This window comes from Rhinolophus hipposideros (genome assembly GCF_964194185.1).
Source record: "Rhinolophus hipposideros genome assembly, chromosome: 10".
NCBI lineage: Eukaryota > Metazoa > Chordata > Mammalia > Chiroptera > Rhinolophidae > Rhinolophus > Rhinolophus hipposideros.
This window is the reverse complement of record NC_138056.1, coordinates 21,095,938-21,120,545: the sequence shown is the minus strand read 5'-3', so window position 1 is coordinate 21,120,545 and position 24,608 is coordinate 21,095,938. Positions and strand designations below refer to the sequence as shown.

The window sequence follows — 24,608 nt, the reverse complement described above, 5'->3', positions numbered from 1 at the left end:
GCAAATTCATCAGGAATACCATACCTCGATACAGTGGCAAGTTTTCCCCAGATAAAAGTCAGGGCATTGGTCTGTCAATATGAAGACCATAAATCTGAATATTTTGTATTGAAACTGCCTTTAAAAGCAGGGCTTACACGTTGTTATATCCCTAAAGGCACGAAAAAAAAAGGACCTTTCAGAATGGATATAGTCTAGTGAAATCCCTAGTCATTACAACCTACCATCTGCCTGCTCTGAATTTCTATTTACCCTGGCCTGGCCTGATACTGTGTGTCTTCTTGGTTTAAGTCCTCTAAGGGACATTGATGTGGTTTTTAATGCCCCTCTCCAGCCTCGGTCCTGATGTGGCGGCATTTTGGCAGAGGAGACAAGTCTGGGTTAGAGGTTTGGGTTTCATGAGCTTTTCCAGGAACAAGAGTGGCCAAATTCTGTGACACAGGAGCACGCTCTTCCTAAACATTCTTTTCAGCCAACGATTCTACGGGTTGTCTGTGACTAAGCAGAGTTAGGAAAGTGTGCGAAAACCGTACGATTTGTGTTTACTTGTTCCTATAAGAACCTATTCAAGTAAGTAGGTTCTTAAAAGTGCTTTCACTTTTTGATTCGCCCGAGTATGTGTGTAGAGGGAGGGGTCATTCATTCTTTTATTCATTTCTTCAGTGAATATTTGTGGAGTGCTCTCTGCCCTGTCCTGGGCCGGGTTCTGGGGTAGCCGTTGAGGTAGGTGGTTCTTGTACTTGGAGAGCTTACCACACAGTGATGGAAAGGACTGAGCAGGCAGTTATTATATGATGGTTTAAGTGGGGCAATGCCAAATCCAGAGTACTGGGGAAGTGCGGGGGACAGGCACATAATTACATTTGGGAGAAAGGGATATGTCCATCAAAATCTGAAGGATGAGTAGGTAGGAGTCAGGTGGAAAGGGCTACTGAGGCTGTAACTATCTTGCCACCCCTCTCTCCATGCCCTCCCACCCCCTCCTTCTCCCTTGCAGGATTTTGTTTCTCTGCAGAAATAAATGCTCAAAGATGAGGTTTCCGGAAACCAGAGATGAGTTATCTGCAGCTGGCCTGAGGCAGGAAACTCACATTTTCCTTCTCTCTCCAACCACTCTGCTTCTGCTCTTGTTGGGAGGGAAGTGTCGCGAAGGAAACCCCAGAGATTTTCAAGGAAAGAGGAGGTTCCAAGAATAGATCGTTGATAGGTCTGAGTTGAAACGTCCTCCTTCTGAGTCAGTTGGCTGCCTGAGCCCCTGAAGGGAAATCCACCTCAGATTTTTCCATAACTGTAGGGGAGTCTATGGGACTCATAGGTGGGGGAAGGGCTGGACAGAGCTGAGCAGGAGGAGAGCCCAGATGCAGCTCACAGGCTGGCAGAGTAGACCGTAAGGTGAGAGTCCGTGAGGGAATGACAATAATAGACTTTTGTGTAGCACTTAGGAGGACCCGGGCTCTCTTCTAAATGCTTTGTATATGTTAACTCTTTTAAAACTCACAACACCCCTATGAGCCAGGTGCTGTACCCCTGCCTTACAGAGGAGGAAGTAGAGGCACAGAGAGGTGGACTAACTTGCCCAGAGTTATGTAGTTAGTAGCTGAGCTGGGATTTGGACCTGAGCCTCCTGTGTTCTGAAATAGACAGTACTATGTAGGCTGCAAGAGGTTCCCAGAGGTGGCATTGTCCATATTTAGGCCTGGGGTGCTTTAACAGAGATGCATTAATAGATCGTGAGGTCTGTGGGACATTGTCTTCTGAGGACCCTTGGGCAAGGCTTGAGTGAGGTCTTCTCTTACTTTGGCTCAGGTGACCCTGCTGATGTGCTGACACCTCTTGTCTGTTCTGGTTATGAAACACACTTGACTTTGGGGGCGGGACACGTCGTTAGAGGGAATGGCAAATCCGTAACCTTCAGGACTGGTGCGTATGGCGTTTGGCCTACAGTGTTTGCAAACTAGACATCCCCCTGAAACATCCAGACCTCTCTGGGAAGTTCGCACCGGGCAACCCTGGACCCACAGTCTGGTCTGGAACCTGTCAGTGGGAGCCACAGCCTGGCTGCTGGCTGGCTGTAGAGCAGTTTGCTGCAGCCCCCAATGTTTGTGCCTACCCATCCCTGTGGGCCTGAGGGGTACCCTGGCTAACCTTCACGTTGGCCTCAGTTTGAGTTTGGGTCTTCCAGTGAATGGTCCCAGGCAGGGCTCTGAGCATGGGTCTCTTCATCTGCAAAACAAGGATTACTTTCTGTCTAAGAGGCTGTTGGAGAACTTGGAGATGATGTGTGCCAATGGCCTAGCATCAAGCGTGCGACATAATTAGGAGCTCAGTAAATCCTCTTTGGTGGTTTTCTCCATCTTTTTCTCTGTCCCCGCTGCCACTCACTGAGGTGCAGAAAACAGAGAGGTGTTAGACTACTAACATTTTACCTGAGTCGTGGATACTACCTCCGATGGGCCCCCCTATAACAGACCCAAGGAAGAAAGGAGTGTTAACATATGTCACTACTTAGAAGATGCTGCCTCCTTGAAACATGTCCCATTGCAGAAGTGAGGTGGGTCACCTTCGGAGGATTTAACAATCAGGTACTGGTACTGACCAATTACAGCATCAGGAAGTGGCTCCTGGAGGCTCCTGCTGTTCCTGGAGCAGGAGGAAGTCTGGCTGGATCCCACCAAGGGGTCAGGGCAAGAGTGTCAATGTACTTGGGGCAGCCCCTAATTGCCAAATGGCACAGAAATAAATTTAACAACTGATAGGCTGTCCCAACTCGTACCGGCTAAATCTGAGCCCTACAGCACCCGTCTCCAAGCAGCTTCATCATCCTTTGAGAATTTGCTGCCTTGGGTCTTTCCCTGTGTACAAGGGAGGCCGTGGCACATGACCCAGGTGATTTCTCGATGTCATTCCTGCCGCTCCGTGCTCTACCTGCCATCTTGTTGTCCCTGTGCTTCTTAACCAGTGTGACTCCAGCTCCTGCTTACCTTTAAGCCCACAGAAGTGGGAAGTTGAGTTGACAGGATGGTGAGGGGCAGGATGACGAGGCTGTGTCATAACAGGAAATCCTGTCATCTGGGGTGGTGTCTCACCCGGTCAGCCTGGGAGGGAGAGGGGTGAGATAATACAGACCAGTGAGTGGTTCCCCATTTTTTTTTTCTATTGTGGCCCTTTTGGCTTCTGACTGAACTTCATGCCCCGTTTCCCGTTTGGGTTGTGTCCCACGTAAGGGTTCCTTTCCCATTCTTTTCAGGTCTCCACTTCCTTCTCTTCCTAGCTCAATGGCTGCTGGTGGTAGTGGCGGTTAGCAGCAGAATTCTGCTTGCAGATGCAACCTGGCATGGAAGTCCAATAGGTGAAATAGATGAAACGGCAGCTGCTTCAGCTGGGATGTTATGTCCATCGCAGTCTTCAAGTCCCCGCACCCTTTCCCCCAAGCTCTGCCTCTCTCGTCCTACCTCCAACTTTTGTCGGGGGTGGTAGGGCTGTACTCTATGGCCCCCTTCGTGAGTTACACAGGAGTTCTTAGTGCCAGGCTAAATGCTAGTCTGGCGGTACTTTTAAGAAGACACTGAGAAGCACAGAATGGAGTTCTTAGAGGAAGGAGTATAGGCTCTGGGGTCAAATAGGCCTGGGTAGAATCGTAGCGGCTGACACTTGCTGAGCCTTGCTGTGTGCCAGGCTCTGTTCTAGGACCTAACCATTCTAGGATTAACTCCTTTAGCCCTCGTGATACTCCTGTGGAGTAGTTGTCTTATTATCCCCAAATTCCAGTTGAGGAAACAGGTATAAGGGACTCACCTGCAGAGCTTATCACTCACAGCAGCGAGTAGCTTAGTAAGCGGCACGGCCAGCCTTCAGACCCAGGCAGCTGCCGCCAGTGAGACTCCTGTCTGTTGTGTGCTTTTGCCCCCCTCCTCAGTAACCTCTGCGGGCCCGTCTCCTTCTGGGTAACAAGTGGGATATTACTACTACCGTATAGTTTCAGGCTTAGATGAGGAACCACGTGCATGTTGTTGACAATGGTGCCTGCTGCTTGGGGAGTGCTCAGTAAACTTTAACTGGGAAAACAATGTCAATCTCCGTCCTCGGAGCAATTCGGTTTTTATTTCTTTGTCTGTCTGTCTGTCTGTCTATGAGGTTGGACAAGTGGTTCGTGAACTCACTTTAGAAAAAGTGCTACATACCTCATTGCTGAATATCACTACGGTCACCTTCGAAGTACTCCCCTTGGGAAGCTATGCACCAACGCCAGCACCTAGTCCACTCTTCAAAGAAATTTTGGGACTCTTTTTCTGGAATGGCCATCAGAGCTGTCGTCCTATAACTCTTGATGTCCTGAATGTACTCAAAATCTCTTCCTTTCAACATTTCCTTTCTGTTTGGGTAAAGAAAGAAGTCATTGGGGGCCAGATTAGGTGAGTAGGAAGGGTGTCCCAATACAGTTATTTGTTCACTGGCTAAAAACTCCCTCACAGACAGTGCCATGGGAGCTGGTGCATTGTCGTGATGCAAGAGCCATGAATTGTTGGTGAAAAGTTCAGGTCGTCTAACTTTTACACTCAGCCTTTTCAGAACTTGCAAATAGTCAACTTGGTTAACTGTTTGTCCAGTTGGTACAAATTCGTTATGAAGAATCCCTCTGATATCAATTAAGTTTGCAAACTTAATTGACAGATCGTATCTATCTATCTATCTATCTATCTATCTATCTATCTATCTTTCATCTATCTATCTATCATCTATTTATCTTTGCTCCAATAAGTCATTATTTTCTTGTTTGCCAGGAAGAAACCCGAGGAAAGGGTGGAAAGAGTGGAAGGGAGGCTGTGGGATTCTCGGCTCCTGGGTCTGGGAGGGACACTTGTCCTAGGTTGTGGGAATCAGGATTGTCATCTCTCTGCATGACTGGAACCACAGGCTCTTTAATTCTGTTGTTTTTCTCCTGCTTTTCTCTCCTTGTTCTCCACAAGCTAAACCCACAAACTTAGTAAGGGAGGGTGCAAGGTGAGTTGTCCATCTGTGAATGTAGGTCTGCACATCTCTAATGCCTGAATACTTTGACTCTCAATTTTTGGGGAAGATGGGCTCCTGTGCCTCCTGGGAGAGTGGCCCCCCGGGAAGAAATCATTGTCCGAGCTGCTTCATCCTTTTCTCCTAGCATCTGGCACCATGTCTGACACATCGCAGGTTTTCGGGAAAGGGCTGTGATTCAATGGATTCATTCACAGCATCCTTATTCTCTGTCAGTTGCTCTTTGCCTTTTTTGGAGCGAAGCTACTGCCGAGTTCTTGGAGGTGGTGCATCAAGACAGAGGGGTGGAAAATCCCTCTTTCTCTCAGTTTAGCTAAAACCAGGGTAGAGTTTTTCAGAAGTACCCTTCCTTTGTAAGCCAAGTGCAAGCAGAATAAACAGGAGGATAGAAATAGAAGATGGATTTTGCAATATGACTCAGCTGCCGTCTGCTCTCAGGTTGGCTGGGCCAGCTCTGCCCTCTCATCACCCTTTCTCTTTCTGAGTTAAATTCTTGGGTTACCAGCCTGAGGGGCTTTTGGGCTGGCAGGTTCTCAGGCCTGTGGGATTCTCTGATACCCCAGGACAGCCTGCTTCTGATTTTGTAACCTTGTTGGGAACTCAATCCCACAATTTGTTCTCGCCTTCAAGCCACCCGGATAATCTTGGTGGTGGTTATTGTTTAATTAAAAGAATAAATTAATGGTTTTGACTAGGATTGTGTTCACGGGGTACAAATATTTTAAATATGTAACGAGATATATAGTGAAAAATTACCCTTTCCTGTACCCCAGAAACACAGTTCCTGTTCATCCTCCCAAAGATAATATAGCAATAGTTCATTGTCTATTCTTCCAGAGCTTCTTTATGCCTAGGTAAGGAATAGTTATGGAAAAGCAGACTTGATAAAGGTCCATGGACTGAGGTCTGACACGGCAATATGGCATCGGCAGGCCAGCATTTCCTGACTTCAGGGAATAAAGTTTGCTAAGGTGTTTTATTGCCCTCCCTAGTTTCCAGCAATAGCTTCAACCTTCTCCAACCTCTTACTCGGGGAGATGGAGAGCAGGAGACAAAACCCAGTGCCTTTATGTATAATTTTAAAAAAAATGCATGTGTGTTGTGTGTGTTTGAAAATCAGGGTACTATATATTTCAGTCCCAAGGGCCTCCTGGGAACCAAAGCATGTAGCTATTACAGAACAGCAAGGGAGAGCAGATTTGACAGGTGAATTTGTTGGTATTGGGTTAATAAAAATGTGTACGTCTCTTTTTCACAGAGTAGCATATTATACGTGCACACTATTCTGCATCTGGCATTTTTCTTTATACTTCATGTAATTTAGAACTTTTCGTAGCATTACTTAGAGCACTTCTTCATTTCCTTTTGTTTTCTTTGTTTTTCAATTACAGTTGACATTCAGTATTATTGTATATTAGTTTTAGATGTACAGCACAGTGATTAGACATTTATATAATTCCTTTTGTTTCTTCTAGTTGCATAGAAGTCCCTTGTCTGAATGAACCATAATTTTTCTAGGAGCACTTTCATGGTGCACATTTGTACATGGATCCCTGTATTTTGCCGCATGAAAACTCTGTGCCGTTTCACTCCCAGTGACCTTGTCTAACTCAGAATGTGCTCAGACAGAAATAAGGGATAGGGGAACTTACTGATTTGTCCCCTCAGGACAGGAAACTTAAATGATCATATAGGGTCAACTCTGTTCAGATAATTTTATATGACTATACCCAGTGGAGAGGGTTTTGCACTCGGAACTTGGTGAAAGGACAACTGTATGACTCTCTTACCAAACCTGGTTAGAGTCCACAATCTCGGAAGTATACGAAGCAGATTCCCACCCCTGTGTCTGGACCCTCCCCAGTAAGGACGGGAATCACCCTTATCAATGTGGTGGAAGCCTCTGTGTTCCGACGGTTTATTCTTCTCCAGCCCCTGGTATGGCTGCTTCTAGCTTCAGAGTCCTTCTTGCTATGCCCTCGTCTAGGCAGTTGCATCAAGTTCACTCATCAGTTTTTGCTCCTGATCAGCTGATTTCTCCCTCACGCTTTGTCTTCCTGTAATGCTCTGCAGAATTCTGACCTTGGCCGTGGCTTGCTGCAGCCCTGGCTGTACCATAAGGGTGCCGTGCCTTTCCCTGCACTGTAGGCTGTAGCCTTTCCTCCCTCCCTGAGAGGTAGGGGAGGAGACCTCTTGGATTCCTCAGTTGGGCAGCACTATGATCCTCTTGTTAGAGTGCCTCTGTGAAATGTCCCTGGGCAATAATCGTCTGTGTCATCCTGCCCAGTGCCAGTTAATGGCTGTTACACTTGTGTAGCTCCCTCCTCCACCTTGTTCCAGGACAGTCTCCATAGGTCTTGGCCTTGAAGCCCTACCTTACCACCGACCTCTTTCTCTTTCCATTTCCCTGATGCATTTGCAGGAGCGCAGTGTATTCCCAGTGTGGGTTCCTCGAGACGCCAATTCCATAGCATGTCATTTGGTCTCAGAACTGTGTGAGTCCCTCAGCACCGTTACTGCCTAGGATATGCTGGGGAAACTCTGTTCCAAGCAGCCCATTCATAGGACTGACTAGTTTTCCCACTTTTTGATGACGCTTGGCTTCTTTACCTCTGATACGGAGGCTTCCCCATGGCCATGAAGATTTTGTTGGGAGTTGTTTTTTTCCTCCAGCATCAGAATCAGCCTCCCTGCCTACTCCTGTTTCAAAGCCTCCATCTGGGGCTGCCCACTGGGCTTCTGTTTCTTTTCTGAGAGACATCTCTAGCCTTGAAGAGCCACGATGACCCACCTGCTGTTGGCCCGGTGACTGATGAAAGCTTCTGTCTCTGTCAGACCTGCCCACATCTGGGGGAATGCCTGTGTTGTGTTATGGGGTGGCCTTCCAGGAGCCTGCCATTAAATTGGATCTTAAAGTGCAGTATCCACCACAGACACGTCTTTTGTCATTGGAAAAGGAAGGTATTTTCCTTGCTTAACACGTGTTTGCCGCTTTCCAGGGCTCTTTTCAGTACAGAAATTTAGATCACAGATGTCTCTTCTACTTCTGTCTCAATGCTGTTGTCTGTTCTGCACAGAAGGATATCTAGCGGTAACTTCTTATTTATCCTATAGCGACATGTGGGAATGTGCTTTTGGGGGAAGTTAATAGCCAGCAGGTGTTGTCAGAAGCTCGCGTGTTTTGCTCCTTAATAACCATGGCTGGTGGGATGAGTACAAGAAATCATTTGAAGCCAAGAAGAGTGTACCCCCCTGGCAATTCACGGGATCTGGGAGCCAGTTATTCTTGTTTTTAGCTCTCTCATCTTGTTTGGGTCAAATGAAAGAAAGAGCAGTAGAAATGGTCCTGTGATTTGTCATAAGGAGGAGGACTGGTGTCAATATTCCTATTTTTAATTGTTTATTAGCACTTAAGAGTCTTAGAACTTATCCTGTGAGTGTATCTACTGACATGCAATCTTTCCACACCCCACCCCCAAGCATAGACACTCCATGAGAGCAGAGACCTCCTCTCCTCTGTCTTGTTCACGTCTGCGTGCCCGGTGCTAGAGCACGGGCACCTCAGTGACTGTTTGTTGCCTGAATAAATAAACTCTATTCTCCCCATTGTCATCCCCTTTGAAGGACTACCTCAGTCCCTCAGGGGTGGGCGGTAAGACCACCCAAACCACAGCAACCAAGCTGAGTGTCTCTGGTGCATTTGGAGGAAAGCCAGGATGTGGTGACGGGAAATGAATTTGCAGAAGGTCTGCGTTTGAATCTTAACTCTGCTCCTGACTTATTTAGGGGACATCTCCGAGCCTCAATTTCTTTATCTGCACCGGAGGGATAATGTTTGTCCCTCACCTAACGCATACATACTTGACAATATTTGGTTAAAGAATGTACAAAAAATGCATTTTAAACCATAAAGTCTACAAATATTGAGGACTACAAAATTATGGTCTTCCTCTTCCTTGCTTTTTTTCCCCCTCCTTTTCTTTGCCTCACATGAAGCCACGTGCCCTGGCCTGCTCCCACCAACTCTGAGAATCAGGATCTCCAGTGGCTGCCCCCTTGAGATGGTTGCCTTTGTGGAGTGAAGGCATGGATCCCCACTCTAGGATTTCCAGCGTCCCCATTCCCTGATAACATTGGTGGGGGGTATTACCAGGGCTGTGGAAAGTGCACTCTTCTGATTTTGAGGCCTGGCCTCGGTCCCTGTGTCATTGGTCAGCACGCCATCATCATCATGAGTCCGTGAATGAGACGCCAGGAGCTGTACCATCAGGGCTGCTTGACGGTTTTTCTCTCTCCCCAGGCGGCTGCTGAAGAGTGAACTTGGATCGTTCATTACAGACTATTTCCAGGTAAGTTGTGTGAGTCCCAGCGTCGTCACTGTTGTGCATGTGAGGACAGGTACGGCCGATACTGTACACCTGGGCATTCCTTCACCATCCAAAATGATGATACGGAGTTCCTTCTACCTGCTGGCACTGCACCGCAGTGGCTGCCGAAGAGCAGAAGGCAAGAGTGGTCCCTGCTTTTACGGAGATTACGGTGTTGGCCAGGCTTTTGGTCTCAGCACCCCTTTATGCTCTGAAAAATTATATCTTAGTTGGACTATCTCTATCTGTCTTCACCATATTAGAAATTAAACCCGAGAAACGTTACACTATGTCTTCATTCGTTTAAATAATAAACCTATTACCTGTTAGCATAAACAACACTTTTTATGAAAAATAACTTTCGGAATGAAAAAGTAGAAAGAGTAGCATTGTGTTATATGTTTGCAAATCTCTGCACTGTCTGGCTTCTTACAAGATAGACAGGCCCTCTTATCTGCTTCCCATTCACTCTATTTGTGATATTACATGTCATGTTGTTTCTGGAAAACTCCACAGAACACTCAACGGAGGAGGCAAGGTAAATAATGGTTTGATGTTATTAAGGAAACAGTTTTGACCATGTGGAAAAAATTTCAGAGGGTCTCCGAGGGGACCCCAAACCACACTTTGAAAACAGGTTCTTTAGTGACATTCCCTCCAAGCCCTATGCATGGTATCTGATTGGGTTAATTATATGTACTCTTTAGCCAAGTTATTTCTTGTCCATAAGCCTCATGGTCTGTTCTATTAAAGATAGCATTGCATCAGATGATCTTTCATTCCTCCTGCCTAAACATTGTTGTTATGGGGCAAATGAGTGAGTTCAAGGTTCCAGATTCAATAAGAAGATAATTTCTAATCCATTGACATAGCTGGCTTTCCGACTCTACCCAAAGGCACATGGAGGGAAGACGTGGGGAGATGTGTGACACCTTACTGAAGTCAGGGTGCCCACTTTTCACCGACTAGCTGAGTGGTTTTGGGCAAGCTGCTTTGCTGCTTTGTGCCTCAGTTACCCCACCTGTAAAATGGGAATAAAAATATGACCTACCTTATAGGTCAGTGTATGGTTTCCATGAGATAACACATGGAAAGTACTCAGTCCATTGTGTGTGTGTGTGTGTGTGTGTGTGTGTGTCGCGGGCAGCATAGGGTAGTGGTAAAGGGCATGGGCATTAGAGTCAGGCTACCAGGGTCCGCACCCACTATAGCCACCTACGAGGTGTGTGACCGTGAGCAAGTTGCTTTACCTCCCTGTGTTTTAGTTTCCTGGTTGGTAAAAACGGGTCATAGGACCTAACCTTATAGGGTTGTTGTGAGGACTGAGTCAATTATTATTTGTAAAGTGCTTAGAACAGTGACTAGCACAGAGTAAGGCAGTGGTAAGTGTTCATTAAATTTATCTATATGCATGTTTGTTATTCTAATGTGTAATCTACCTCTCTTAATGGGAAAGTAACATAAAAACACGTGGTTTCAGGTTGCTGATATTATTCTGTATCCAAGGAGAACATACTCTTAAGACAGTTAAAAGAGATTTTAAAACAACACAGGCATCCTTTTATTTATTCATTTTTCTTCCCATGATTCAGGAAGCTTACACTTTTATGTGCACTTAAAAAGAATGACGAATGTCAGTCGTTTAACACACACACACACACACACACACACACACACACACACACTACAAATGTGGACAGAGCAAGACCCTATAGAAGCCTGGAATTCAGTTGGGTCAGATATCTCAGCTGCTTGAAAGAAAGCTCCTGTCCAGGGAGAGATGAACATAAAGATTAAGAAAGAGATAATTAGTCACAAATGTGAATCATTTGAGTTGCCCTTGACTCAAAGGTCAGTCCTGTCCTCACTCCCTTCTCTTGCTGCCTCTAATGATTGATTTTTAAACTCAACTACAGAGAAGTGGTTTTCCAATCAGTCTTGGAAGAAGCCTGCTGGCCCAGCTGCCGTCCCCGTTGACATTTAAAATAGACAGGGTTTGGTATGGTTTCAATCAGGTTGTAACCATAGTAGTCTTTTGGCATTGGGGGCTACCCTTAAGACAGTTGGGGAAGGGAGTTTGGGTGGGGACTTGTTTATCTTCGAGGCCCTGTGGTTCTTGGGGGCGGTTAATGCTGCTTGCAAAGTATGCCAGACACTTAACAACTAATAACTGCACGGTCATTTTCTATTGAGAGCTTAATCAGAGAAAACTGCTTGGTGAAGATTGAGTCTCTGGGGGTGTGGATTGAGACCTACTTTTCACAGTTTTGAATCTGGGTTTTTCCTTAGCTTAAGGTGGTAGACTGCAGAGAAGGCTACCGTAAGGCACTGTTTATTTAAATGTAGGTTTTAAGTCCCATGTTGATGCAGAGGCTTTCTTTTTTTTTAAATGTGTTTGGTTCCCTAGTCTTTAGAAAGTACCTGGTACAATAGATGCCCCATAAACCTTCTTGGGGAAGAGGGAGAGGTTGTCCACCACACATATGCGAGAAATTTTGGGTGGTCCATGCATGCAGTAGCATTCAAAGACATTAGCCCTTGTGGTTAGAAAATGTTCCCCTTCCTTATTTTCCTTTAGTGCTTCTGCTTGTGCCAGGGAGAGTCTCGGTTTGTGCCACCGTCTTTCACACTTTTGTAAGACTGGATGGTTTTCCTTGTTTAAGGAAGAGAGAACAGGCCTCAAACTTAGCATCTTCAGCCGGGGACACTGTCTAATTAGGATTTCGTTAACACCATTTTGTTTATGTTGAGTGACCATTGAGTTGCATTTATGGCAAATGAGATTTACTTTTGCAACGTTAACATTCCAAAAAAGTGGATTGACCTGAGACAATAGCATGCAAAGAATAATAGTGTAGGTGGCCCTGGCTGCGGCCAAATTGTGAAGGTGGCTCAAGAGAGACTCAGGCTTGGAAAACCCCGTACTAGGTAGGCGCTGCTTGAAAATGGGCTGGTTCCAAAGCTGTGCAAAGAAACACTGTCCGTATGAGCGGGGAAATCTGGGGTGGTGACAGGCTAACAGAGGCCAGCCCTCATGTTCAACTAGCAGATGGAGTTTCAAGAAGGAAAGCCAGATGAGCTCCAAAAAGTACATTCCTCCAGTAAGGAGGAGGGAGGAAGGTTTGGGGACAAATGAGGAACAGAACTCAGGGGTGGACAGGTCAGACCCCAAGCCGTGGATGTGATTGTTGGGGAAGGTCTCGTTGTGGATGAGGCTCAGATGGTCACCTCCCGACCATCTGCATTCAGCAGGGAAGTCTGTCTCCTCCCAGAACCTGAACCCGTTATCACCCACCGCTTGTAAAGCCATCTCTGTGTCTCTGCTTTTGAAGGTGAAGACGTTCATTGTGCAGCTTTACAGAACAACTCACAGAAAGAATATCTTCAGTGAAGCATAATGAATACACCCCGAGGTGAGGGCAGGGGGAAAGCAGGTGGAAAAATAGTGCTTATCTCGTGTCTGCACACAGGGGAAGCCAGGCCTTTTGATCTGCAGAAGCACAGAGAGATTTCCATTAGACACTAGCCAGAAAAATCTTTGACATTTCCAGTATTGATTTTTCTTTTCCCTCTGTCTGTTTTGAATTGTGCCCGGAAGGAAAATTGGGGTTTCTAGGAGAAACTCTATATCCCAGCAACAGCTCTGAGGGATAATTGGTTCCTTATAACTTTGGGAACTGATGATACGAACTGCTCTGCATTTTTTCTGTCGCCTAATTGGGTACCTTGGTGGCTTAGGGCATGGCCGTGGGAGGGGTGGCACTTTCTGTCCTGCGTCTGCTGGCTGCATTGTGTTTGTTAAAAGCTTTGCCCCAAGTTCAGAAAGTTAAATTCCATTTGGTTGGAGCTAGTTTTGCATAACGCAGAAACTCAGTCTATAGTCAATGACTCTGAACAAGACAGTACTTAGGAAAAGGGAAAATAAATCACCCCAATTGCCAGTAGGTCAGGGATGGCCTGGTAGTGGTAGATATAAATATTTCCACTTGCTGCTCATATCTGCGAGCGTCCCGGAGGCCAAGAGCCCCTTAGCTCATCATTATCAGAGGAGATTCATCATGCTTGTGGCACATGGCGGAAAGCCAAAGGAGGAGACCCATAGAGGTGTCTGGGTCACCATGGAGTTTGAAATCGAAGACAGTGCAGAGTTATAGACGCATCCACATGGGTAATGCAGTAATAATACACAGCGTAGGGTTGACCGGAGACCTAACTGGATGGTAAAGGCCCAGAATAAACATATTTTGTAGGGACAAAGATGGGGCTTGTAAGAAGCCACAGAAAGTTGAGTAGAGAAATGTAAAGAGTGGGGGTAGGGGTAGGGGGGGTTGTATTTTGTGATTTCCAAACCCAAATTAAATCAGGGAGAAAAGTTTCAGCTCTTTTTTTTGATCCATCTGGGAAGGCTTCTCAAATGAGTGGAATTCCCAAAATGGAAAAAGAGATAATTAGGTGGACAGCGGGTAGTGTAAGGGACAACCTGTATGTATTCTGCTTTGAAGGTAACATTGGGGCCAGTAATACAAAGAGGCTGTGAACAAAGGGAGCTGGGCCCCAGTGAGAAGATAAGGAAGGGGAGAGGGTGATATCTTTAGATGAGAAAGTCGTTAGAGATTGCATTTTGGATTTGGCTAGTACTTGCAAGAAAGGCATTGTAGAGTTGGTAAACGTTGGGGTGCCCTGGAAGCTTTCCTTGACTGCTGTGAGGGGAGAGGCGGGGGGGCACTAGTCTGAGGGCTGCGGGATAGACCCCTGGATGGCTCAGGCTGTGGGGCTGTCCGCCCGCCAGCTGTTGCCTGTCAGCAGCTCTGCCATACTTAATATCCCTGGCAATTACTTGAATTTTATGCAATTATTGCAATATTTTTATTGTGCTCTTCTCAGATTTTATGAAGATAAATGGAAAAATGAATCTTGACATAATTGAGATAAAGATGAAAGTCAATAGCCATGCTGAAATGGCAAATCTTTAGCCTCATTGGACATAGATTATTGCACATTCAATTGTTAAGGAAGGAAGCTGTAGGTACAAAATGCTGAAGATGCATCACCTGAAGATGAGCTCCAAAGATGAGATGAAGTAGGGATTTTGCAATCCTTCTTAGCTTTCTGGGAACAGAACGCCTCCTTATACCCTGTAAGCATCTTGTTCCACCTGAGTACGTGTTTCAGGAACCCATTATGTATGAAATTGGGTGACTTCCTATAGACTAGGAGAGGAATCTGGGAGCCAGGTTTAGGGCGCCCGAGGCGGGAGGAGGGTGGAACGTAGAGTAGATGCTTGAAACTTCGTGTTCAAGTAAGTGGAAACATTCAGCAATTCCGTGGCTATGAGAAGTAAAGATTGATTTGGAAGGGCTGAGACATAGTTGTTAGACATAGAAAGCAACAGGACAGCTTTCTCTGAGGTTGTTTAAGAGTCATAAGGCAGGCAAAAATAATGACAATCGTAACAATGAATGCTTTCAAGCATTTATGCGTATGTGCTAGGCATTGTTCTCAGCAGGTGCTTCTCAAAGTGGTCCCCAGACGATCAGCATCTTCAGCGTCACTTGGGAACGTGTTGGAAAAGCAAACTCTTAGGCCCCACCTCAGACTAACTGGATCAGACTCAGTCTGGTTGGGGCCTAACAGGCTGGGTTTTAGCAAGTTCTCTGTGATTTTGATGCACACTCAAGTCCGAGACTTGCTCCAAGCATTTTTCCTGTACTACGTCATTTATTCCTCCTGACAGCCCATGGGGAAGATTTTGTTAATACCGGTTGTTTTTTTTTAGATATTGCAACTGAAGCTTGGAGACCAGAGGTTATCCAAGATCATATAGCTAGTAAAAGGTAGAACAAATATGAAACCCAGGCCATCTGGCCACAGAGGAAAAAGCTTGCATTCTACTTTAAATGTTAAAAATGCCCTTTAATATATTCCCTGAAGCCCTAGAGAAGAGAGATTTCAGTGTTTTTTATTTTTATCTTTTTTTTGTGTGTGTGTGTGTGGGGGGAGGGTGACTGGGGAGTCCAGCAAAAGAGACGTGGACTATTTTCCTGCTCCTTGTAAAAACAACATTTTTAAAAAGCCCACTTCACCTTGTAATTACCACTGAAATGGTGTTAAACGAAGAATTAGCATTTGTACCAATTTTCTAATCTTCATTCTCCATCTGGGGATTTCTCTCTGGTCTCATTACACCCACCTGCACCCCCCCCCCCAGGACTGGATTATTAGGGACTCTCTGGGCTTGGGGGTGAGTTGTGTTTATAAGACTTTTTGTTGCTTATCTAGGAAGGCATCCACATTCACAGGAAATGCAGACATCCTTAGAGATGATGGCTGTACTTTCAAAGTCACAGAGGAAAAAAAAAAAGAAAATGAAAATGGAGGTGGCCTGTGATTTCCCTCACTGGCTTGGTGCCAACCACAGGAACTTTTGTAGACGTTGATTTGCCTGGAAACAAATGCCTGGAGTGGAATTGATGGTTAATACTAGCTCTTGGTAGACAGAGTGATATGCTGTTAGACCCCCTGGGGTAGGAAAGAGTGTCTCCTTTGGGAATAGAATCCACCTAGGAGCCAGGTATTCGCCTTGCTAGACATTGACTGTGGACAGTGGAGAGGAAGGCTCTGGAAAAGTAAAGTACTTTTGGAGAGGCAGAAGTTGGAAAGCTGGTAGCTGGACTGGGCAGCAGAAATGGCCCAGCTGGATGGAACCCAGTTGGTTACGTGGCTGGAGATTGCCAAGCCAACTGTCCCCAGTATCTGTGAACCTGAAATGGATCTCATCTACTCTTCCCTGTGGGCAAAGACCTAAGAAACTGCTCTAGTGGACAGGGCAGGAAAGCATGATGACTAAAAGCACCAGCTCTTCTGCCAGGCAGGTCTGGATTCCAATTGTTGCTAGAATACGTACGGCTGTGTGACCACAGGATGTTATTTAACTAACTCCTCAGAGCCTCAGTTTTCTTAGTAGTAGTCTAGGGGTAATCCTGGTACCTACTTCAAAAGGTTGATGTGGTTACTAGATGAGATGGCATCTGCGAAGTGCTTGGTACATAGTGAGCAGTCAACAAATGATTGCTGTTCATACCTTAGTATTTTTTTTTTATTTATTATTACTGCTAAAGTAAACCAGAGGAATAGCCTGAGGAAGAAACATAGGCTTTGGATTCAGACCGACCTGGGTTCAAATTCTGCTCTCACATCTGCCAGTTGCTTCTCTGATCCTCAGTTTCTTCATCTGTAAAGAGAGGATAGGATTGTAGCAAAGATAAAGTGAGATAATGTGTGAACAGCGTGTAATACAGTGGCTGACAAAGAGGAAAGCCAATAAATAAGTCTGTCACCCTTCCTATTATCATTACCAACGTCACTGCTAAAGCATTAGAAGTGACGGGGGGCTAGCAGCCTTAGCTAATGCCTGCTGCGGGGAAAGCTTTTCCTTTGGGGAAGATGGGGGAAGCATCACTCTCCCTGCCCCCTAGCCTTGTCTTCCTGAGTCCCTGTGGCTGGGGAGGGGAGGTGCCTGCTTGATGAGCGGTGCATGCTGTTGACAAGCCCCACACTACAGCCTCCGCCCTCTCTGCTGCCCCCCCCCCCCCCGCCTCCTCCTGCCCACCCTCTGTGGTTACCCAGGATGAGCTGGGTCTTTCCAACCCACTGAAGAGTGGGTGGTTTTGGATGCCTTCCCCCAGACATCCTTGTTTTTTGCATTCTTCCTAGCTGAACCTCGTTTTTCTGTTGGCAGCCCATTTTTCAATGTCTTAGAAAAAATAGATATGTCAGCTGTTTTTCATTTCTAAGCTCCTCTGCTACTTCATTAAAGTGCTGTGTATTCCATGTCTAAGTTCATTTATGGGGTAGGGGAGGATGCATTAAGTAACAATGGGCCCAGTTTCAAGTCCCAAATCATTTCCTAGGTGGCTGCTACTTAATGTAACCAACCGCTTTTTGGCTTGAAGCCCTCGGGCTGGGGTGGTGCCATTGGGCAGGGAGTGGGACAAGAGAAAAGTCAGTTCTTCTCCAGCTCCGTTACCAAACAGCTCCATCACCACTGCCCTGCAACAGACAATTACCTAGCACCTTCTGGAGTCAGGCATTTGTCAGGGGCTGGGAATATCGTGAGGTGAGGTCTGGGGAGAGCAGATGCTTAGAAAGACAGACGATGCAAGATAGCTGCCTGAGTCAAGGCTGGTTTTCTTTCCTTTTTTCTTTTTCTCAGCAGCCCTAAGCCCCTCAGATGTCCCAGTTGGTGTGTCCTGAGGTGAAGTGACCTCCAGACATGCTTCATAATTTGCAGGGCCCAGTGTAGAATGAAAATGTGGCCCCTTCCCATGGGCCTGGTGCCACAACCGGCACACTCGGGGTACATAGATCGAGTGGTTGAGAGGTCCCTGCTGAGTGACCAGCACATGCACCACAGTGCTCGCCGTCCAGGGTGGGGATGCTGTACCATGTCTCCCCCCAAGATGCTCAGGGCGCATGCCCAACCCCGACCCTCCACACACCAGTGCCTGGACCCCCACCGACATGCACCACCTCAGGTAGGATGACAGCAGTGGTGGGCAGGGTGAGGGAGACCTCCTTGGGGCCACGCACCAAGTGCCTGAAAACCTGTCTGGAGAGGCAGTGGAGGCAGGTCCACCAGTGAGCTGAGGCCCCAAGCCTCCGCTGTGTGCTCCATTGCCGTCAGACTTCGCTTACAAAACACAAAACCAAAGGTAATATTAAGAAGTGAAGATGGCAACTGCAGGACATTAAACCCCAAGGCGAGACCCTTAGGATTGCAGGACCTTTGGGGGTTTAGGGACCCAGTGGTTCCTCTCCTAGGAGAGATTATAGGCTCAGTTTGAGACCAAATAGGGAAGGAGGCGGGAACCAGGCCAGTCAGCTAAGAGGGACCCTGCAGGTTGTTGTCATGGTGTGAGCAAGAAGGGGCACAGCTCCATTGGGTGGGCGGGACTGTGGGCTGACCCAAAACATCCTTTTCTAATAGCATGTGTTCCATCAATAAGAGATGGAGACCCTACTTCTAGCCACAGTTTATTTAACTGTAAATTAAGAACAAAATCTACAAACTCCCAGGAGTCTAAGAATTTTCAAGATGCTTTAACCAAATATCTTCAAAATTGTGTGTGTAACTATTTGATTTTTGACCACAGGACTGGGGAGAGGGGAGAAGGACTAGATGATTTTTATAGTCCTTTTTAACCCCAAGTTTTGTTACTCTTATTTCAGGCCAAGCTACAGAATTTCCATGCTGTGTATCATGAGAATTTTTAAAAGAATGTTTTCCTTTCCATTTCTCCATAATACACAAATATCTTCTTTTCCTTGAAACTGTTTTTTTCCCCCCAAATGTCTCCTTGAAGGGGGAAGAACTAGAAAGGAGGAGGAAGGACACCCTAGGCCATTTAAAAAAGTTTATCCTTTAAGATACATACAAAGGGATTTTTATCAAATGAAGAAAATGTCAACAGATTTAGGAACTCAAAGTCTTGATTTTGATAGTCTAAATTTGGTGCTGTGGTGTTTTCTTGCTTTCTGACCCAGAAGCTGCTGGAATTCACTTGCTTGGCTGGAAGGTAGGGAACACCGTTAGGGTTTCACCTTAATTATTTGTCCATTCCATAATTCTTTGTAAAGAAATTGATTCTGTTTTTTCTAACAGAGTTAATGTAAGCCTGTAAGATGTTACTCTGACTTTGATTTGGGGTTCCATCTGCCATCCTGAAACTAAATGGTGACCCATTTTTAAAATTCAGTCACATCTTGTGAATTTTTGTAGGACCTATGAAATTTGGTTTATGTGTATTAGTCACGGAAATGTGACAGTGCCTTTGAAAAAATGTTTTAATGTTTTTGATGTGGGTCCATTCGTTACAGGCAACCTGCCACTCCTTTTATGAAGATAGTTGGACCAAGAGAGCAACTATTATCACTACCCACTACCATTGGTTACTGAGGACACAAAATACTGTGCATGGGGGGTTATAATGATAAGTTCTTTTAAGAACTTTATGATGTTGCTGGTATGACGAGGAACTCAAGAGTCAGGGAAACTAAGTCCAAGATCACACAGCTAGAATGTGGCTGAGCTGAGACTTGAACCCCCTGTCTGATACCCACTTCTTTCCACTCTACCATGCCTGCTGTGGTCTTCACTGTGTAACAGGGTTTTATAAAGGAGAACACTAAGAAATGCATTAGGATTTTTTTTGTAGGCCACATATCGCCTTGAGACCCCCACCCCATAAGCACAGGCCTTTGATGCTCTAATCACGTGAGATGAGTGGAGAGGAACCAGCTCACGCTTGCTCTCTGAGATTCTGTGACTTGCAGAAAGTCTGCTCCGTGTCTTAATGGGACCAGCTGTGGCCTTTCAAGGGAAGAAGGGGGTCTGGGTGGGAAGACTTGCTGGAGGGCAAGAAAGCAGAGTGGAAAGAGCATGGTTTCTGGAGCCAGGAAGACCTGCTCTGTCTTTGTGGGCAAGTTTCTTCACTGAACATCACCTGGCACCAACCGGAAAGGATTATTGGGAGGGTTGGAATTAAATGAGATGAAGGATATAAACCCTCTGACATACACAGAATGCTTAATAATTGTTAGTTGCAATTGCAAAAGGACTTAATCTTACTCTCTTTCCACAATTTTCCCATGCACACCCCGATGGATGGACACATACTCGCTGCTTAAGATTTTGCATGAAGTCTCTTATATGCCAGTGTGAGAAACCCTAAGCTTATCTTTATAAAAAAGATCTCTTATTTCTGTATCATTTCCCATCGCCTCAATGCTCCCTTTTCTGAGCGTAGATTAAGGGCTTGAAGGGCATTGGGTGTCAGTGTCCATCCCTAGAACTCAGCCAAGCTTGTGGCATGCCTCTCCCGTGGTTGGAGGGATGTGAATGGATGTTGGGTTTGGCTCTTGTCTCATTCCTTTGCTATGGGATGTCTCACTGTCTTCTCCTGAAGCCTGGGCCTTCCGAGAGGACAAAAGTCTTCTTAAACTTGGAGGCACGACGAGCATAGAAGTGCCCAGAATTATGTTCCCGCACCCACTGGAAGTGGAAGAGGGTTGTCCTGCTATGAAGTAGTCCAACGCTTGTGTTCTTTGGTTTCTTTTGGCAGAACCAGCTTCTTGCAAAAGGACTGTTGTTTGTGGAGGAGAAGATGAAGCCGTGTGAAGGCAAGTACAAGGCTGCTCTCATAGAACGGGGTCCCTGTGACTCAGCCTTTGATGTTTGGACAGCTGAAGTGCCTCTGTCCAAAAGTGGCAGGCTCCAAGTGAGTGATTCAGCCCATCCGTTTCTTCTCCAGCTAGGCGGCAGCATTTCGATTTGAGTCAGCCCCTCATGGCAGTGCCAGTTAGAACTGGGTTTTGAAACATGAAATGGAATGAGGGTGGTCTCTTTGGAGACCTTTTGAAGGGTTTTTTTTTTTTTTTTCACAGGATGTGAGCTGGTGGTCTCCTTTGAAGGGATAAATTATACTGCAGATCCTGCCTTGCTACTCCCTCCGGTCTGATGGCCTCTGTCACATTTCTTGTGGTCATACATGACAGGAGGGCTATCCATTTGGGAGGCACTAGACTAAGGCAGACACCCACGTAAGGGGGTGTGATTTGATAGGCAAAGGGAAATTTCCTGACTTTCAAAGACTTTTCGAGCCCATCCAACAGGCTAGAAGGTACTAAACGGAGATAGGAGACGGGACCAAAGGCAAGAATCAGCCAACCTCATGACTCCACTAGGGGCTATTGTCAGCTCCCCGCCATGTGGGTCCTGGTCTTAGCTGCCACCTCCTTTTGAGTGACTTGGAAAGTTTCTAGTTTCTCTGAGTCTTGGTTTTTATCATCTTTAAAAATGATAAAATGGGGGTAGGGATTGTAAGGAGGATAAAGTGCATAATTGGCATAGCACGATACCCAGCACATAGTAGGTAGGCAAAATGATTCCTCTTTTTTTCCACTCCAGCCTAGAGACCTCTATCTGTAGGTCAAACTTACGTCTAGACCCAGATTTATATCAGGCATTAGACCATTCCTTTTTTTCTTCCCTTTCCCTAAGAAAGAGACTGGTGTTTAGTGAAATGTCTCCTAGACAGACAAAGTCAGAAGAAAAATGAGAAAACAACACTGGAAAGTTCAGTGTGTGGCACACAGTAAGCGCTCGCCAAACCTTTGGAAAAACAGAGGTTAGAAATTAACCTCTGTCTGTTTGAGAGTTGACTGAACATGTAGTCTTATTTCCTTTGAATACGTCTGTGCTAAGACTTTTCAACCCACTAACCCAAGGCCTTATTTGTAAGTGACTAGCTTTGATGACAACTTAGTGGTCCTTTTGCATTTTGGAGGCAGGCTGGTACACACATGTAGAACATGGAAGCTTAGGACAGGGAGGAAAAAGAAGCGTGGTCTCCTGACCACATTATTTGTAAGTCATTTGGGGAGTTACTACATGCTCCTGGAAATGTAGGGGGAATAAAAACCAACAAAAAAAATCAGCTTTATGAAAAAGATAACTGAGCAAAACCAGAGATTCAAGTGCCCTTAAAAAAGAAAGTTGAATGTCTCTCACCCAAGTGACACTTAACACAGATATATTCAGAGTGAAAACTCAGAAATGGAGCATCTAGATGGGTAAACAGAGGTCATCTGAGGTTCTGTGCTTCTGCCCAAAGTGTAGCTGGAGCGCACAGGGCCGGGTGTTCTCTCTGGGTCTCTCTTCTTCTGGGGCCTGGGTGTTCGGGCTCTTTCTGCACAGTGGAGGGGCGTGTGGGGAACCTTGACAAGTCCTTTGCGTCTTCAGCCAGAATGTCACTAGTTTATTTTATGTAGTATAACTCCAAGAAAGATTTTGTTCGGATAAAAGGATTCTCCTGCTATGAAATATAGTTTGGAAACAACTGATATGAACCATCCTATCGCTGAACACCCTTTACTTTATTGACCTCTTTGCTTATATATGTATGCCCCGCCTTATGGCTGCAGAAAAGGCAGAGACATCCCCTGTCCACGTATTGCTCTTGTGTGGGACGTGCCATGTGACTCTCAGTCACCTTGTCTAGAGCTTTTAAAGCAGTTTCTCTTCTCTGTTTCTACATACCTCTGGTGGTCTAAACTCTCACTGCCCAGGAGAGGACAGTTTTAGAAGACAGTTATCTAGAACCTTCCATCCAAACCCCCTTCATCTCTGCTGGGAGCTAAGTCCTTGACTGGTGGTCTGTTTCTGGAGGTGAAGTCACTTCCTTCCTAACTCTTTCTTCCCTGGGGCTCCCCTGGTGTCTGTCTGATGTTCTTCTCTGAACACGTTCCAAAACCTCCATTACTCCCTGAAGTTTGCAGCCAGCAATTAGACCCAGGTTTCCAGGAGCGTCGCCTTCCTACGGCCAGATCGAAGGATTACCTCATGTGCCAATGACCTTTCTACCTTCGCGGTGAAGGGGAGTCAGCAGGCACCAGCACTGACCTGCAGGGTTCTCCTTGCCTCCCTTCAGGCCCAGAGGGCGTCTGCTTGTCTTTGTAATGAAAGGCATAGGATAAGGGCCATCAATAAAGGAGCTGGAATAGCCTTTTCTCCTTTGAGTACATTTTCCAGGTGTTGGGGTTCACCTTGGTTTTAGGTACCGGGAGGACCTAAACATTTCAGGTGGTCCTTTTGACTTCCCCGATACCTCCCCGATACCTCCCTGCAGTGAACTAGCATAGCCTACGTTTGAAAAGAGGATGGTGACTGATTCACTCACACACTTATCTCCTACATGCCAGGTACTTGCTAGGTTCTGGGGACACAGTGCTGAACAAAACCATCATAGGATTAACAGGTCCTTGTGGAACTCATCACCTGGTAGTGGAGTCAGGTAGTAATCAAATCATCACCAAATAGAAAACTAAACAGGACAAGTAAGTACTAAGAATACCACCCATAGTAGGGGGATTTGACCAACGGAGAGACTTTCCTGTGAAAGTGATGCTGGAGCTGAAACTAGAAAGATAAACACATGTAGGTTAGGCAAAGAGAGGAGGGAAATAATAGTCTGGGCCAAGCGATGGGCACAAGCAAAGGCTGAGAGGCATGCCTGAGCCTGGTGAGTGTGAGGGGCTGAGGTAAAAGCCACATAGTGAGGCCCGAAAGTCTGAGGGGATCACAGAAGAGGATGAAGACGCAGAAGGAAACAGGGTCTCCCCGGCCAGGTTACCCACATTACTGAGGTTTTTTTGTTTTTTTTTTTATCTAAACAAAGGAGCATGTGGGAGCTAACCATGAAGTCCTGTTCTGCTGTGTGCCATATTTGGGTGAAACGGTAACCTCCTTCCACTCACCAGCCCGACCATCTACAAAAACCTATACACTTAATACTGCCATTCATTCATTCAAAGCTTTCTAAAGATGCATTTATCAGTGTCCATGCTGTAAGGACTACAAATATAACAGTGAGCAGGACGGACAGAGCCTATGTACTCACTCCCATCCTAGCGAAGACAGAGAAGTAAAATAAGCGATTCCAACCAAGCGTCACGAGCGCTCTGTGAGGGAAAGCAGAAGGTGCTGTGGGTTTGCACTTTGCCCCAGTGTATTTCACTCTGACCTTTCAAAGTCTGTGTGTCTTTGGCCCTGCTAGCTGCTTGCTAGTCATGCGCTTGCTCTGTTCTCTTTCCCAGCCACTACTTTTATCGTCCATTAAATTAATAGACGGAAAACGCTAAATGAATCTTTCTGTATCTGTTCAGTGGAACTGGCAGTGTTTTGCCAAGCCCGTCTCTTGGTGTCTAATCTTGACTGACCCAGTTTCTCTGCTTCAGATGAGCAGAGACAGTGCCTGATCAGCTCTGTTATCTAGGTCATTAAACAGCAACCACTGTGCAGGCCCCTCTCTGCCTTTCCGACAGGTGCAAAGTTCCTCATACAGCCTTCCGGTGGCGTCGGGTAACCCGTGTACATCTAGGGGTGGCCCTCGGCCATGGCTTAGGCTTCCTGACCCTAGGGGTGAGAGTTTCAGGAGGTGGGGCCTGTGTGCTGCAGGTGACCACTTGACAGAATGCTGTCCTCCTGGTTACCGTAAAGCAGTGGGTGGAGGTGACACTTTTCAGGCCCTCTTTCCACCTCCCTCAACTGACAGCTCAACTCCAGAATAAGAAGCCAGTGTCTTGGTGATTAAAGAAAACAAACCAATATGTAATGGTGCACATAATGATCATCCCGAATGACGTTGGTGAAGAGCG

At 46.1% G+C, this 24,608-nt stretch overlaps 1 protein-coding gene across 7 annotated transcripts in view; it reads left to right on the top strand.

Moving 5' to 3' along the window:
• Window positions 1–24,608, top strand: part of PRR5L (proline rich 5 like) — a 127,759-nt gene that overhangs the window by 85,135 nt on the left and 18,016 nt on the right. For all 7 annotated transcript variants that reach the window (XM_081063586.1, XM_081063588.1, XM_081063591.1 and 4 more), the window contains 2 exons: window positions 9,329–9,377; window positions 20,516–20,573. In XM_081063586.1, coding sequence (XP_080919712.1) covers window positions 9,329–9,377; window positions 20,516–20,573 — 107 coding nt within the window. The remainder of the gene's footprint in view (window positions 1–9,328; window positions 9,378–20,515; window positions 20,574–24,608) is intronic.